The sequence below is a fragment of the Centrocercus urophasianus genome, unplaced genomic scaffold, assembly GCF_019232065.1.
Source record: "Centrocercus urophasianus isolate 14NV4802_14NV808 unplaced genomic scaffold, USGS_Curo_1.0 seq_32, whole genome shotgun sequence".
Taxonomy (NCBI): Eukaryota; Metazoa; Chordata; class Aves; order Galliformes; family Phasianidae; genus Centrocercus; species Centrocercus urophasianus.
The window spans coordinates 9635423-9652563 of record NW_024884889.1 but is presented as its reverse complement, the minus strand read 5'-3'; the positions used below and the strand labels follow the sequence as shown (position 1 = coordinate 9652563).

At 37.1% G+C, this 17141-nt stretch overlaps 1 protein-coding gene across 1 annotated transcript in view; it reads left to right on the top strand.

Annotated features, from left to right (window-relative positions):
- The window catches only part of LOC122166139, a 45822-nt gene that overhangs the window by 13996 nt on the left and 14685 nt on the right, over positions 1–17141 (top strand). The window contains exons 9-13 of the mRNA XM_042829683.1: positions 2054–2250; positions 4494–4558; positions 5113–5219; positions 7147–7258; positions 11558–11657. Of these exons, the coding sequence (XP_042685617.1) occupies positions 2054–2250; positions 4494–4558; positions 5113–5219; positions 7147–7258; positions 11558–11657 (581 nt within the window). The remainder of the gene's footprint in view (positions 1–2053; positions 2251–4493; positions 4559–5112; positions 5220–7146; positions 7259–11557; positions 11658–17141) is intronic.

Below are 17141 nucleotides of genomic sequence, written 5' to 3'. Positions count from 1 at the left end.
GGCAGACTGCATTATCTGTCTCAGCAGAAGCAATTTCACATTGGGTAAGTGATTTGAATAAGCTGCATTCAACCTGCTAGCAAGGCACCTGATGCAGGCAGATAAGGGATAGGAGAATAGCACTGAGCAGTTGACAGCTCTTTAATTCTCATCTTGTTCAGTCTGTGATCATAGGCTGTGTGTGAGTTACTTTGCTTCCTGCATGTGTCTCATTACCTGTAAAGTTGGGATAGTTACAGACCTTTAATAGATATTACAGAATAGATAAAAGATGATTGGTCTTGACTTAAGAGGTTTGATGGATATTTCTTGGATGATGGATGATATTTCTTGTCTGATGGATGTTTCTTGGATATTTTCTTGTCACTTTAAAATGGAGAATGTTACATCCTGCTGCCAACTTTCATCCCTTTCTTTCCCTCCGAGCAAATAGACAAAAAAAACCCAACCCTATATTGTAATCATTTAGAATCAGATTTATATATTCTTTGTTGTATTCACAGGGTTCAGTTTATGTTTTTTCTCTTTTTCCCTCTTTTTCTTCTTTTCTTTCCTTTTTTAATACCCTCTATCTCGTTCATGGTTTAGATAGTTTCAAAGATGAGACAAATGAAGTATAATCCTTGCTGATTCCTGGTGGGCTTTTCTAGGTGTCCTCCAGCTACTGTACTTTCCAAGTTTTGTATGCTAGCAGTATTAAAGTTGCTGATCTCTGGTAACAAATCTTCTCTCTTAACTCCATTATTTTAAAAAAGGATTATGTTTTAAGCTTCCCAAGATAAGGAATCTGTCCAAACTCCCATGAACTTTTGCTAATGTCATTTCAGAGTTCACTGCTTTCTTTGCTTACTTCCTTTAAAAGTTTGTGAATGCATGTTATGCAAACTATGTTCTTGTAACCTTTGCTAATAGCCAGTTTGGTTGTACGTTCAGCGCATGGTTCCCTCCAGCACCCAAACATAATTAATTTCATTTTAATTATGTACGAAGGACCTGAAGATCACTGACTGTAATGGGAATGGTGATAGTAAGCACCTTTTTATTTGAGAAGAGTTTTGCTTTTTCAGGGGGCTTTATCTCCTTTATTTGGATTCTTTTTCTCTCTCTAACATTGATTTCCACAGATTTCTAACTTCTTTGGAGGGGAAGTGAGCCAGGTAGCCCTTCTGTGAGAGTGTAAAGACTGCTTTAATTTTCAGCTTTTTAATTCTAGGTTATTTCTTTTGCTCCGAGAAATGATCTGTAAAGGAAAAGCTTTATAACATGGAAAGCAAATACCTGGATATCTTCCACATAACCTTGAAAAATCTACTCTGCTACTATATAAATCAGCACGAGCTCATTACTATGAGCTATTTGATTGCTTTCTGTACGTTCATCTATAGAGAGATGTAGTTTTCTATTTTACTGCTTTTGTCTTAGTTACGCCTTGTAAATTTCTGTTAATTCCTGCTTTTATTATTGTTTTGGGCTAGACATCTTATTTTCACGTGTTCCTGTCTTCTGATTATAACTTTTCTGTGAAAACTTATCAGAAAAAAGGAAATATTGTCCTCCATGTGTTTCTGATTATTTCTGTTTCCTACTCCCTTTGTGCTTTGGCATCCTTTTTACAATTTCAGACTGCAGAATACATTTCCTTGCGTTCACCCTTGATGCTGGGTGTGCTGCTGTAGCCAGCTGGGCTAGAATTAGCCATCATGTTTTTCTGCTGAATTTACTTCCTTAATGAAAGTCATCTAAATCTTCCAGCTTCTGCTCTGCTTTTGGTGGTTACATTAGTAATGTAGTTAGCAGTGTCATTCTCCACTCCTGTCTGCTTGCAGTTGGTGTTTGGTGTTCCATGTGTCATTCTTCGATGGGCAATAAAATGCATCCTCTTATTTTGGTTAACTTATTTAGTGCTTTTCCTTTGCTTCTGCAGAAGCGCCAAGCTACATTCTAAATCTTGATCAAGTTTACTTAATTAGTAATTACCATGAAATTCTGCTACGTCGTTCCTCTTTTCACCTCATATTTATCATGGTTTCTTTCAATGTTTTCATTATTTTAGGCACAACATAGGCTTTCCCATTGTAGAGTGCTCTTCTGAAGGAGACTTCATTATTTCCAAACCACCGGACACAGGGGGGCTGATCTCCTTTGGCACTGTGGCTGAACAGCTGGTGTATGAAGTGGGCAATCCTCAGCGCTACCTTTTACCAGATGTCACCTGTGACTTTTCTCAAGTTTCCATCACTGAAATTCCAGGTTAGTCTGCCTGTATGTTAAGAGATGTGTAAGCTAGATGATCCAACTAAAGCTATTGCTTTAATTTCCATGTTTTATCTGTGTATTCCTTGCCATATCAATTCCTTAAGGCATCATATTGTAACCAACTGATTTTTTTCGTAGAAACAAAGTTCCTTGCAAGGACTGAGTTCATTTTTTCCAAGGAACTTTGTTAGAAATTGGCTTAGGAATTGTAACCATACTCCTAGTGTTCTTACTGGTAATCTAAGTCTTTGATCACTGCTCTTACTGCTTCACTTTTAAGGCATATCTAACACCAGCCAAGACTTTGAACTGTGCTCCACTGTGATTTTGTATTTTTTTTTAAACTCCAGCTCAGTTTATTTGCTCGAAAAGGTGTATTTAATTAAAAAAAATCAGTAGAAATGTAACAATGAGCAGCTGTGTTGTTCTAAGCATCACTTAATCATAGTGTTTTCCCTAGGCATAATTAGTTGGATCACAGTGGTAGAAGCTTGCTTAGGTAGAAGACATCCACTGGAAGACATGTATTAGGAGAGGTAGATTTCCATCCTCAAACCTACAACAGTCACATGAACAGCCAACAGGCTAAAGGTGCATATAACACTTGTTTCAAGTTTGGACTTGAAGGCAAAGCAACAAAACAAAACTCAAAAAGCCCTGAACTGCGAGATTTGCTGATTGGATTAGAGCGTGTGATAAAGTCTTACTCCACCTGTGACACGTATATTCATTTTCATTCTAATGGAACTGGACCTGTGACAGTATGCTGAGTGCCTTTGTAAGACTTACAACAGCTGAAATTTCAAATTAAGAACTTCCTGGGAAAAATACATTGCTTCAATAATAAAAGTACTGTAAAACCGTACAGTGAACCTTGTGCTCATGCAGCATAACTGAACGGCACTCTGATAAGAGCAGTTTATTGCTCGTAGTCACTAGTTTTGTCTTTTTTTTTTTAAGAAAAAAGAAAAAGAGCACCCTAACCTTCCTATGAACTCTCAGCTTACAAATGACCCGATATGACATGTTTGAACTTAAAATGAACTTTCACATGAACTTTCAGTTAGTCTTCTTAGAAATATAGCAGATGGAAAATGGACAGATTTCTTAAATATTTTTAGTTTGAAGTGCTTTGACACGTACACCAGTAAAAGCAGGGCATGCTATCTGGTTTTGCTGTTTACATTGCTGATTTTATTGTCCTGCTGGATTAGTGACAATGTTTGAACTGAGAGGTGCTTCTGTTTTCTTTTAGTCAATGGATGTCATGCATTTTGTTTTGTTTATGTTACTCCTTAACCAGCTATATGAAAGTCTTCCAGATTTTTACTGACCGTAGAGATATTGTTTTCTGTTGACAAAGAAAACAGTTTCTTCTGTTGAACAAACCTTATTTCAGCCTTGCAGAGAGTGATTATATTTATGCGTGATACATAAAACTAAGGTCAGTCTGATTCCGTTTTTCAGATGTGTTCTGAAGGGATTTTTTGTTTGGATCACATCAGAGTATTTCTGTAAAGCTCGAAACTGTTTCCTAAATATCTGCAAGCACAGATTAGCTGCTGTGTAATGCTCTTGGTTTGACATGAGATGCTGATCCTGCACTGCTGATTTTTGAGGGACTTCACCTACTTATTCCAGTTCAAACTTGAAGTTTGAACCTGATGACATGGCAGCATTTTCTCATTTCTTCTTGTTATTAATATACCTGATACTGAACAAAGGAGTTGCACAAGAGCATATATTCAGATTGTTCTGTTTCTATGATCAAGAAGAATGCTGAAGTTAAACGATCCCTTCACTTTTGAGCTATCAGCAAATAAGTTTTCACATAGTTCTGGTTCTGTTTCTTTGCCAAGTGTGAGGGACCGCTGTCCACTCCAGCAAGCTGCAGTAAATGATGTGCTTTGTGTGTGTGAGCTGGTTAATTGGTTGTTAAGTGGAAAATAACTACTGGATCTGAACTTATAAGGTTTCTTTCTGTGTTAAGTAATTATAATGTTGACATAAACATTTCAAGCATTTTGTTAAAAGACACGTTGAAGTTAGAATTATAGCCATCATGTTTCAGTTCAGAAGGCAGAGAGGACTGTTTTGTAGAAGGTTCTCTCTTCTGCGGAAGTACAGCTATCAGTGATTTGTTTTTCTGATAGAATGCATTTGGTTAACATAAAGCATGTCTTTGAAGTTATTCTGAAGAAGCTTCAGTATTGATTTTTTTTTTTTAACCACTCCAGGTTTTGAAGGTGGTGCAGTGAAAGTTCATGGAGCGAAAGGATCCCCTCCTTCAGCGTTTTATAAGGTATTACTTTCTTCCTAAGTAAGGAGTACCTTACATCTATATAAAATTAGATATTTTGGAGAAAATAAAAATATTTTCTGCCAGAAATTGTTGCCTCTTTAATGTCTTTACACAGACACGCATCAGTGCACACATGAAAAAGACCAAACGAACATTACTGGATGTATAGAAACGTGATTATTTATGTAACAGGAAAATCCACATATAGCCAGAAAAGGCTGAAATGGATTTTTTTAATAATAAATTGTGATAGATTACTCAGCTTTTCAGCTCCAGAATGCATCTCATGTACCAAAATGTGTAGGTACAGGAGATATGTAGAGGTATAGGAGATAATTTAAGATGACAGTGAGAAGTGATTCTGAGTTTTACAGTTCTACAGGTTTGTCTTTTCTTGTGATACCATTTCACATCTGAAGTAGTAGAGTAAGTTTACTGATTATCGTGCTTTCTTACCACTCCACTACTGAGATTGTAAAAAATGTAACTGTTAGAGAGCATTTATAGTATATCATTATTGAATCACGCGTGATTTTTAATCCCTTTCTTGTTAGGTAAGTGCCACTTACCTTGATGGTTTCAGAGCTACTGCTGTCTGTCCGGTGGGAGGTCCGAAGGCTGTACAAAAGGGAAAACTCACTGCAGAAAGTATTCTCAAAAGGTTAGTATTTGTTGCTCGAAAGGGGTTTTGGTTATTTGATATTCGGAGATAATGAAAATAGAACGGTGACATGATGGTATCACATTAACCTTTAAGAACCATAGAAGACAGGAGTCGGAGGATGTTTCAAGACTTCAGTTAACTGAAATGAGGTTTCCTACACAACCTGTAACTACACTTTTAAGCTGTTTGACAGAGAGGAAAAGGTTAGAAAGTACTGTTCAAAATGAACAGGAGAGACCCATTTCAGACAGATTTTTATTTGATTTCTTTTCCACAGAACTTATTATCAAAAACTTGGAAGCTATGAAATGTAGGCAGTTTAATAAAATTGTTTTAGACAAAATACCTTATTACCTTGAAATTGGGACTAATATTTATTTTTGCTGGAACAATTCTCTTGTTGGAAAGCAGCCTGACAGACCTCTGGTCATGTTGTCACGCCAGGATATTTGTAAGAGGGATTCCTCTTAAATATAATTGTACTTGCAGAAGTCTTGGACCATTTATTCCAATAGCACCCAAACTTTCCAGTTATGTGAGCTACTGCTTTCCTCTCAGTTTTATATAAGACTTCTCTGTCAATCCATCAAATTATACACCTGTGGAACAAGCTCTCTGGGCTAGGCACCTTTTAGAAATCACGTAAATCAAGTATTATTTTTTTTTCCCAGGCTCATTGGAAGAGAAATGGCCTCAGTGGTAATATACTGACCATCTTCTTTTTTTTTATATCAACGAGAATCTCACTTTATATTTAAGCCCCTGTCATGTTCCAGGTGCCTTGTTTAATATTCACAACAGTGGTGATACTGCTGGTGTCTTCACAGTAGTCAATTGATGGAAAATGTTTTTCTCATCGTAACATAATTCCAGTGTTTCAGCTGATTAAATCTCTCAAGCAGCTAGAAAGTTGCCAGACAAAGAAGGAAAGGAAAAACAGTTTAGTTGATTCAGAATGTAACTTATTTTTCCAGTCTGCAACATGTTAAAATTTTGGACTACTTCTAATAGTTTTATTATGTTAAAGCATTTTTCCTCTCATATTTTTTACTGTGAGTTTTCGGTCTTTGGACTTCTTACTACTGTTAAAAAATTAAAAGATGAAGATCATTCTTGGTTTGTTCAATGCTTGAAAGTTAGGCTGCCTTTTGATGAGAGCCTTTAGGAATACCGACTTAGTTGTTGACCCTGCCCCCAGAAATGTCAGTTGCTGTTTCTCTCAAAGCAGCATGTGTTTTTATGGTGTATTTAAAAAAAAAAAAGTTGATTTCCATTATTAATCACCATTGGCCAAACGTAGCATTCTTGAAACAGCGTGCTTTTGGTCGAAATAACCTTACAGAATTACTGTGAGGAAATTCACGGGGCCGGAATAGACAGGCGTGAGTAGTGACAAAGAGTTCTTAAAAGTTTTGTCAAATTCTTGGCATTGGAGTTGTATGTTCATTAGTTGGAACTCAATATCTGTACGTTTGAATAAAAGTTCGTCCTCCAGTGATATTTTTCTGCACTGATGGCTGTGGTGTAGTGAGGTAGCTGCTTGTATTTATTGCTGGGTCATAATGTCATGCTGGAGAAACAGAGGTAAGAACTGAATTACTGATGTGAAAACCAGGAAGGCTGCACGTACTGTAATACTCTTTCAAGCAGTTATTTTTTTTTAATATAAAAGACCTTCTGTCTGGCTTTGCTCATCATCTGTCGTAGAATTTGATTAAAGAAAAGGCTCAAACTGAAACGGAGGGATAAATTCAGAGGTACTTTGCCTGTATCACTTTGGATGCAATATTTCTGTTTGTTTGTGTAGTAAAAACTATCAGTAACCAGCTTACATTGCAGAGCTAATTCCTGTGACCACACAGGGATACTACAGACAATTACTTTGAGACAGTTTACTAATTAAAAAAACAATCATTTGTTGCAGGACACGTCTCATTTTCAGTCAGCTTGGGTACGAAGATTACAGTGCAGTTAACATACAAGTTTTAGGGTCTGAAGATACATATGGGCCGCACGCTAGAAGGAGTATAGATGGTGTAAGTATGCAGTGCAGTGTTCTTAAACTTGTACTGACCTCCTCTTCTTAATCTCTCCATATCATTATCTTGTTCCCTAACTTTAAAGAAAGTCACTGTCATCCTGGAATTTCACCCCGCCATCTTGCAGAGAGTTCAGTGTCGTACTTAGTGTACAGAATTACTGACAGGGTCTTTGTGTTGGGTCTTGCAGAAGATAAGGAATCTTACAGAAATGTTGTTCTGATCTGTTCATCTGAAGAAATACCTGAAATGTTCTTACGGTGTAGACTTTCATTGCGTTAGGGCACAAGTCTAGAAGATAGCAGTATAAAAGAAAAGGCAGAGTTGTTATTGCTTGTGCTAAAGCTCTGTGGGTCCCATCTGTGGAACAGTCCTCAACTACATAATCCTGTAGCATGTTTTGTGGCTTGTTGCATTCATCTGTAAGAATGTGAATGATGACTGCAGCCACTGCAGCTGTGATATCCAGATTGCTTTCCTTATCTAGAAATGGAAGATCTTTCCTTGGGAGGAAGACTGTAAATTTTGTCCCCACTTACATACGCTTAAAATATTTAGACAGTTTAGATTGTTCCAAAACAGTAGGATCTAATTCTTTTCTGTCAATGAAAGCCTTACAAAAACCTTACAATACACTTGTCAAAACTCAGCTCTGTGAGTTTGGTCTTGGCAATGCCAGCATGTGAAAAGCTGAAAATATGTCTGTGTAAGGAAAGAAAAAGAAAAAAGAAAAAAAAAAAGAGATAGTGAAACTTTTATTATAGAAATTATTTGCTCTTAGAAATGAGACAAGTTGTGTCTGCAGCTGTGTGTGCTTTAGTGCTTGAGCTTCAGTTTTGTTCTGCGCAGCAGCAAGAGTTGCTTCCTGCAGAGCCATCTATGATGTGGTCTTTTCAGGATGACAAACCCTGCTACATTAAATGTGTTACTGAGATTGCAGAAGGAAAATACTGGAGCATAGGAGCACATTTTCCAGATATTCAACTTCAGTGTTCTCTTTGCACCAGTGCCTTTCAATTAGGCATCGTAATTCATTTTTTAATGATATCATTACATGAGAAGTTTTCTGTGTTGCTCACTAGAGTGAATAATGGTTTGGAAAAGAACAGCTTCTCTGTTCTTACTGTTCAGTTTGCCTTGCTTACATTATACTGAAAACATTTTCCAAACCAAGTTGAATATTTACAGTATTTCCTGTATTTTAGCCTCAGCTTCCAGGTCTTACAATAAAATTAAATGCAGCAGTGTCTCTGTACGTGCTTTCCATACATGCCTGCAATAGGAAGGTTAAAGCTGCAACACAGGAAGCTGCTTTGCAACCTTATCTTCTTCACACTGGTTCTCTGACAGAGGAACCTAACCCAAATAGTTCTCATCTGGAAAGCAGTCGCAGTAGCTTCAGAGGAGTGGGAGAAGAGTGAGGGTTGCTTTGCCATCTAAAACAAAGCTGTAAACTCATGAGAGAAACACATGCCCTTTGGTAGATGTATTCTCTTTCTGATTATGTCTTTCTGCACAAAATTAGTTGTGCTTGTTTGGATTGCAAATAACAGTGGTCAAAAGCAGAGCCATGTTGTGCTGAGTGGTATGTTATCACACAAGGGAAACAATCTGTGCTTCAAAGATTCATCTGCCTGAATTTAAACTGTGCACTGGCTGTGTATCTCAGAGTTGGATCCATTTAGTCTAGAGTGAGATGATATTTATAACACTGAATATTCCCAGCAGAGGATGATAGCCTTGAGAAATTCGAAAATCTTTTCCTGTCTTTCCAGTCTCTCCACCTGTTTCCATAGCTATTCTTTGCCACTCTGATTGCTTGCTTTATCAGCAGAAACAGTGGACCCGAGTCAGCACTGAGTGACTCTGTGGTATTTAATTGCTAATACTTCCTGCTCTGATTTTTCTGTTCTTGAGGAAGAAGGGATTATGGCAATGTCACAGTATCAATGAGTTCATGATTTAGAAATACTGGATGTGTTTCACGTGAAAGTTATATATTAACAGTACCTGACTTAATAGTTGGTTTTGTAAAAGCAGCGCTGAGCATGGGTGTGAGCAAATTCTTAACAGTACAGAAATAATGCTTCATTAACCAAAATGCAATAGTTTTCTTCTAAACCCTTTTATGCCGCATTTCTGAATTTGAAAGATAAATTTGTTTTGCTGTTTTTTGGTATGTTTTTTAATCGTATGGTAATAGAAGTGACTGAAATGGTCTGCAACTTCAGTTTTGGTATTGGATGAACACACAGAGGTCAGGACTCTGCTTTCATAGACCACTGCATGCTCTCGTGCATCTGGACAGGGCACGAGGTTGGGGCTTAAATGCAGTATTGAAGAGGTAGTGCAGTGCAGAAGCAGGAGCAGATGCAGATGTGAATACATAAGCATGCTTTCTGTGAGAGTATTTTTATGTGAATCTTCAGACAGCTTTGTGAGCTCTTTAAAAATAAAAAAGAGGAAAGTTTCAATTTGTAGCATTGCCACGTTTTTCTTCTAAGGCCCTTCACTACTGTGTTTTAGCTGGAGAGCTGGGAGCTTTTTGTCTTGCTGTGAATTTGTTCATTTTGGGATTTTAGTATGTATTTGAGTTGGAGTGCAGCACTTAGTAGTCTGTTAAAATAACTACCTCTTTGGGATGATCTTACAGTAGCCAGAATGACTGGCATAGCAGTACTGTATGCTACATGTCTTCTGAGCACCATTTCAGCAGCTGTCAGTAGGAAATGCAACCGTGTTCTTACATTTTGAAGTTACTTAAGTTCCTGACTTGAGATTTTTCTAATGTTGTCATGTTCTACAGTTATTATTTTTGTGAAAATGTATGGTGTATATGCTTGCAAATTAGACTTATGAGACATCTGTATTTACTTTTATGCCATGTTTTTAAAGAATGCAACTTTACAGAAACATGGGTAATGAAAATAAACTAAACTAAATGAAACTAACTAAAGTTAGGAGATGTATTAAGAAACAGACAGTTTAGGAGTTTGGATCCGTGTTTTCTTTGGTTATTTTGAAGAAGAAAGCATTTATTTTTGTAAGTTTAAAATGCTTACTTGAGTCTTAAAACTTGCTAAGTTTTTTTTTTTTTTGTATGATACTTGTTAAATTTACATGAATTGTAATTAATGTATTTTTTTAGGCGTGATGGCATAGTGGTTTTCCCTATGACAGCTGTGCAAATTAGCAGTTGCTCCATTATAGAACTATTGAGTTCTAGTTCTTGAAATCAGGAGCACCCATTCAACTTCCTTCAGTGAATAAGCATCTAACCATACCACAGGAAAGCTGAGTTGTGAGTTTTGTCTGACCACAACTTGAAGTCAGCTCATTTAACAACTGCCTGCATATATTATCTTCTCTCCTGTTCCCATCTCTTAGGAGAAAAATGCTGCCAGCACAAAGGCTCTCTTGTCTTTTCAGGGTTAAGTCATGAAAAATTTGGTCAAGTGTAGGGTAATGCTGTTCCCTGGTCCAGAAAAAGCTCCCTGCAGGAGTCATTCCATTCTTTTCAACCGACATAAAAACATGCGCTTTTGCTCCACACCTCATCTCCTGTGTTTTGAGGCTGTAGGTGTTCATAGGTGTTTGTTTCTGGCAGCAGTGGATCTCGAGTGTGGATCTTCTTGTGGAAATGTCACCAATTTCTCTATAGGTAAAGAAATAGGCTTTTTTTCTAAAATCTGTTGAATGTTTTACACTAATAAGAGAAATGCTATTTTGAAATATTCATGATTTTATGCATAATTAGGGAAGCTATCAAACACTTCAGAAATTGCTAGTTAAAAGAAGTTGGGATGAACTATTGTGTGTATTGTTTTTGTTGGAAACCTGGTATTCTTTTAGTTCTGCTCTCTCTTTAAACTCCCAAGGATTAGGTTTGACTTCTTTTCTGTGAGCAGATCTATTTACTTTGTGATGCTAAGGGAAGTAGCCTTGGCCCCAGAGCATTCTCAGTCCATTAGAAATAGGAGTACAGTGTGCTTGCCCATCTCACTAAGTGAAGCAGTTTCCTTACAAATTAGTATTTGTTACAGTACTTGATTTTGAAGGATGTTTTGATGCACAGCATTGTAGCAGTCTGAAGTACCCAGTGGTTGATGTACTGGTAAAGATGATGTTAACTGAAAGTTACAGATATGTTGGATGGAAAGCCACTAACTGAAAATCGTAGTTAGTAATGAGCATGAGTCCATTACATTTGCTTTGAATGCTGAGCTACAGTTGCTTTTTGATTTGACAGATATAACTGGTGTTATGCTGCTAAGCTAATCTGCTTTTTCAAAGCAGGGTCCTCGAGAAGCTGTTATTTGGCTTGCAGTACATCATAAGCAAAAAGAAGCTTTAGAAATCTTCTCCAAAGAGATTGCACCAGCTGGAACTGGCATGGGTAAACATTCACATCTTTCTCCAACAATATAATTTAGCTGTTTATGTAGAGAAGTCAAACTTTCGGATCTAATTTAAAAGTTTTAAATAGTATACTGCAGTGAGAATGCTGATGGTCCCCATCTGAGTCTTTACTCACACTGTGCATGTTAGCTCCCCAACTTAAATTCTGATCTTGCACTATTATGTCTAGCCTCACGTTAATGTATTTAACTTTTGACTGGGAGTGAGTGTGTTGTACTGGATTTTCTTCATTGACCTCCAAAGTAAAGACAAAACACCAGGATTTAATTAAAAGTCAGTCTTGGTTTTAAGAGTATATAGTTTTAAGTATTTGCACAAAGGTCACCTGTTGTGAAATCGTCTCTGCTTCTTTTGTTTTATTAGATATTTGTTCCAAGAAAAACTTTGCATTTATTCACTGTAATTTTCATTGCACTGTCACAGCTTCTAGGAGAACTTATTAACTGATCACTTTGAGCACTTTTTTTTTTTCTCTCTCTCTTTTTTTCTCTTCTCCACCCACATCAAATCTAAGTGTTACCACTGTATTCATCTTAATTGTAAGGTCTACATTATATGCTGGGATCTGACTGCTGCTTACGCTACGAACACTCATTTATCTTTTTAAAATCCATTTAAAATTTGGAGAGCTTCTTCTGGAAGACTGGAGGTCGGCTGCGTTGCAATTGCTTCTCTGCATTAATAGAGCAACGTATTGGGGATTTACATGAATCTTCAAATTAAATTGTTTAACCTGAATGTCAACTTCCAGAACACGTTTAGAATCCTGATTCGTGGTGGCTGAATGTTGCTGTGCAATTAAACAATTGGTCAACATTTTCTTTTGGTGGATTCAAAATTGTTTGGAACTAAGCATGTTCTCTGTTTTTAAGGTGGTGTCAGAGCTGCAGATAGCATAGTACCTCTTTTTAGTTGTTTATAAAAGAAGGATTGATCCTCTTTTTTTTTTCCCCTTTTTTTTTTACTCCCTCCTACAAAACAGAATACAATCAGTTAGAAGTAATTAGGAAGATTCGTTTTAAAATATTTTGCAATTGTGAAGGTTACTTAGTGGATCAGCATTTACCACAGATGTGCATTACTTCCAAAGACTGTTACGTTAATGAATGATACTGTTTTCATGGTTAGATTGAGCTACCATTTCTGAAGTTAGTTAAGGATTTACAATTGAAGTAGTGTTTTTCCCTTTTCATCATTCTCGTGTTCTGTTCCTGAAAGTAAAATCTCTACTTGTTCTTTATTTTATATGTACATAGATGATCCCCTAGCAAGTGTCCTTCTCAACAAAGGAAAGATGGTTGGATTTAAAACAGTTGCTTATTTTTAGGATCTGAAGTTGACACACAGTTGTCTCTCCAAAATTCTTAGTGTGTGCTTTGTCCAGTTTTTTTTCACTACTGTTGTCTATAAGAATAAACAGTAAAAAATCTCTGCTACTTGACTTGAGTAGCACAGTACTGTACAGTATTAACAGTGAGTCTCCATAGTATGTGAACATTTGTTTCTTAAGGTGACTGGCCAGCTTTCAGCTCATGTTATCAGAGCAGTGTCTTTTACTTAAGTGAAATTTAATCACTTTAGTCCAAATATATTTGAGCTATTTACCTGGTAAAACTTAGAGGGCAGTTTCAGCTTTTCAGTCTTTACAGGGAGCAAGAGCAGGATAAAAAGCAGTATTTTTTCCTTGTGGTTAGTAGGTGTGTTGCAGCAGTGTTCTGCATAGTGCTTCACAGCGGAGACTTAAAACTCAGGCTGTTAGAACGTCAGAGATGTGGTTTTTAGCTCATTTCTGTAATGTGTTTTTAATTCCCCTTGTTTTTATTGACCACCAGTGAAGCACTTGAGCATACTTGCACACTACCATTCTGCTGTACAATTTTCATATTATTAAAGTTGCAGATGCTTAAGCAAAGAGAAGAATTTCATGCTGCTGTATGTAGATGTCATCCAGGAGAGAGGGATTTTATTATGTGTTTGGAATATAGCATTTGTAGTGTAAACTGCTGTTGAGCTGGATACCTCGTTTACCAGTTTAAACAGTCTGTTTTCAGTTTGATTGCTTAATGGGCTTAAGGAGATACAAGCTATTAAAAAACTAAACCAATCATTTTTTATTTTTTGCAGTTAGTACCTGAGATTGGTTAACTTCCATTTGGTGAAAGAATGCTTTTTGTTCTCTGGGTTTCTCAATAATTTGAAAATTGATAATTGTGAGTTTATTTAACAGTGGCTAGCAATTTAGTCTTTAATTTTCAGACTTAATAGTACAATTTTAGAGCTGTTTTCTTGTTCTACAAAGTGTGCTTTTCTGTACTTTTTAAATTTGGATAGATTTTTCTGAATAGAGCCTAGTGGGGAAGAGTCAAGAAGTGCCTTGCAGAATGGAAGTGTCACTAGTTGTAGTTTAATAGTTCAGTAGCTAAGAAGTGTTTTATTAATAGCTTAAATCATGTGCTGACCCTTATTTCACATTGAAATGACCAGAGTTTGACACTAAGATGACAGCTGGTTAATACAACTTGAGATTTTAAAGTACTTGAGTGTATGTAAATATTATGACTGATCTCGTAAGTGCGCTGGAAGAAACTTCAAGGAACGTCGCAGTTCTGACTATTTATTGCAGTCTCCGTTTTTGTTTGAGAATAATACTGCAGAAGATAGTTTATCTGCTGCGTGCAGAGGATATGTAATAATTAGAATGTATAATTGACCACCGTTTAAAAAAGTACACAGTTTGTACTTTTATTACACTACGTTGTAAGAACTAACTGTAAATATATAGCAAATATATAATTCCTGAGTGTATACGATAAATACATTAACCAGATTTTGTTTGAGCTAATTCAGTCGTCACAAGGAGACATGGTTGTACTTTGGAACACAGTGAAGTTTCAAAGAAAGTATCAGCTATTGAATTTAAACTACTTAAAGCTTTTAAATCTCTACTAGGTGTGTTTTCTAACATGATATGGGCTGTCCAAGTATTGACAAGACCATCCTTGTTTGAGTTTTGTAGGGTGAGAAAGTGAAAAACACTGAGCTGCAGAATGAAAACATGCTTGAAGGAATCAAAAATGGTGGACTGTAGATTCAAACCTTTTAAAACCCTGATATCCAATGGAAGGGCACTAAATCCATCACCTAGAAAGAAGTAAATTTAGTGGACTTAGTGCCAGACGTTTCTCCAAGTCTTTCCATATAGTCAGAAGTGAATGAAATCAGTAGAACTGAAGTGGCACCATTTCCAATGCTGACTCATTGCTTGTAATGCCCTTGATAGTTTGTCATTTCAGGCTGTGTCCTCAGACCTGGGAGTGAAATTGTTCTAGGAAATGGCAAGTCACTGGATCAGACCCTTGAGACAAAATGAATATTCAGTATGATGGTACTATACATGCAGATGAACGGAATATAGGTGGATTAAGAAAGTCTGAAAATGCTTTATCAACTTGAAGGCATTCACATTCTTTTTACAAGTGCTGCTCTGATGAGGCACAGAAGCTGATAAATACTGATGCTGAGTAACTGAACTGAGTTGATAGTCCCTCCAACTGAAACTGACTGATTGCAGATTGGATGACATCATTCTTAGCAATGCTTATCTGCCTTGGGGGACTAATGAATGCAGTTTGATAACAGAAGATGTTCATGCAGTGTTTCTGGGAAAATAGATCAACAACTTTGATTTAGCTGATGGCCTTATGTACTTGATGCTACAGTCTGACTGATACTCTCCACAAGTATGGCAAATTATTCATGCTAGATTTCGTTGTAGATAAGTACACCTTCTTCCAGCAAGAAAGAAGGGAAACATCTGCACAGGTATTTACATAAGGACCGTGCAGTAAGCGTGAATTGCAGCACAGGTAGATCTCTCTATCTCAAAGGTGTGTTGGTTGAGTTAAGGAGACCACGAGTGATTTAGAAGCAGGCTTGCTGCTGTGGTCAGACCTGCTGTTGGAGAGTGGTGCTTAACGTTTCATTGCCTTCTTTCAGTCTTGACTGAGAAATGCAGTAGGGAGCCCTGGGATGGAGGTGAGGTTTGTGCTCTGGTGCAATCTGTTCACACAAATAACCAGTCGTAAACCACAGTCGATTTAAGATCTGGTTCATCTTCTCTGCCTGAAGTCTAAACAGGAATTGTTTGTGTATATGTTAAATTATACTTGCAAGTGCTTCAGTCCTACGTACGTTAACATAAGCAATGGATTCAATAATTCTAACATAGAAATGAATGATGTTGCAGCTGGCATGTAACAACATAGGTTTGCTTTGCAATTACATTTATGTGCAGGGCAGCTGCAGTGTGTCCTGAGAAAGATCCACATTTACAGAAGCTTACACTGGAGGAGTTTGCAAGAGTAGTGATTGTAAACAGTAATAGAAGTCTATCATAGCCTTAGAGTGTGAGTACTTGATGCTTTTAGATTTTTATATTGTTTTCTTGTTAGTGTTCAGAGAACTGCTTTGACCTGGAAGCCAAGTTTCACTGTATGAGAGCAGACAGCTTTCAGGAGCTTTCAGGAAGTTGAAATAGATTTTGGAGCAAAATCTGGTACCCTTAATGAGCAGTTCAGCTGCCTAGTGGGAAGTGAGCCATGTGACAATCCGCAGATAATTTTAAATTAACTTTCTGAGCCTATTTTCAACATGACCTTACCATATCCCACTTCCTTGCCCAACAACCTAAATAAACTAGGAGCATAATTCAGTCAGCAAATAATGGCAGTTGGTTTTAATATTGCATGGATTTTTTTTTTGTTGCTTAAAAGAGCATACAGGTAGTGTTCCTGGAGTCTAATCTTCCCTGGATCATTTGAAACTGTGTAATTGTAAGAGATTAGTTTCCATTCTGTCCACAACCGTATCCTTTGCAGCAGAACTTGGTGGGTAGAGGGTTGATTATTCATGGTTAACTTATTTGAGATTTATTTATTTATGAAACAGCGTGCCTTATGAAAGATTTCAGTAAGGCACCTTGCTTACATGCTGTTTCAGGGAAATCACTCCTCCACTGAACGTGGATTTGGACTGTAACATTGACCTGTGCTATGTTGCTCCTGTGCTACCACTTGGTCTGCATTACCAAGGCACCAAACCTAAGCTAAGGCAACTTGCTGAGTGGTAGAGGTTACCAGTGTGAGCTTATTGCCACGACAGTGTGTTTCTTGGTGTTTGGTCAGAGAAATACACCTGGAAGAAGCATGAAGGAAAGTTAGCCAGGACAAACTTGGGTAAACACACCATTTGGGAAGCTTAATTCCTAGGCTGATTTAACATACACACTTTACAGAACTGCAGAGGAAAGAAATAGTAGATGTATCGTGTATGTATACTATCTGTGCCAGGCAGACAGGGTAGAAGATAAGCTAGGAAGAGCAGAACTGTTTATTTCAGGAATACTGATCTGTTGGATAAGTTTAATGGCAGAAAAGTGTAACAACCAGGTGTTGAGAAGAAT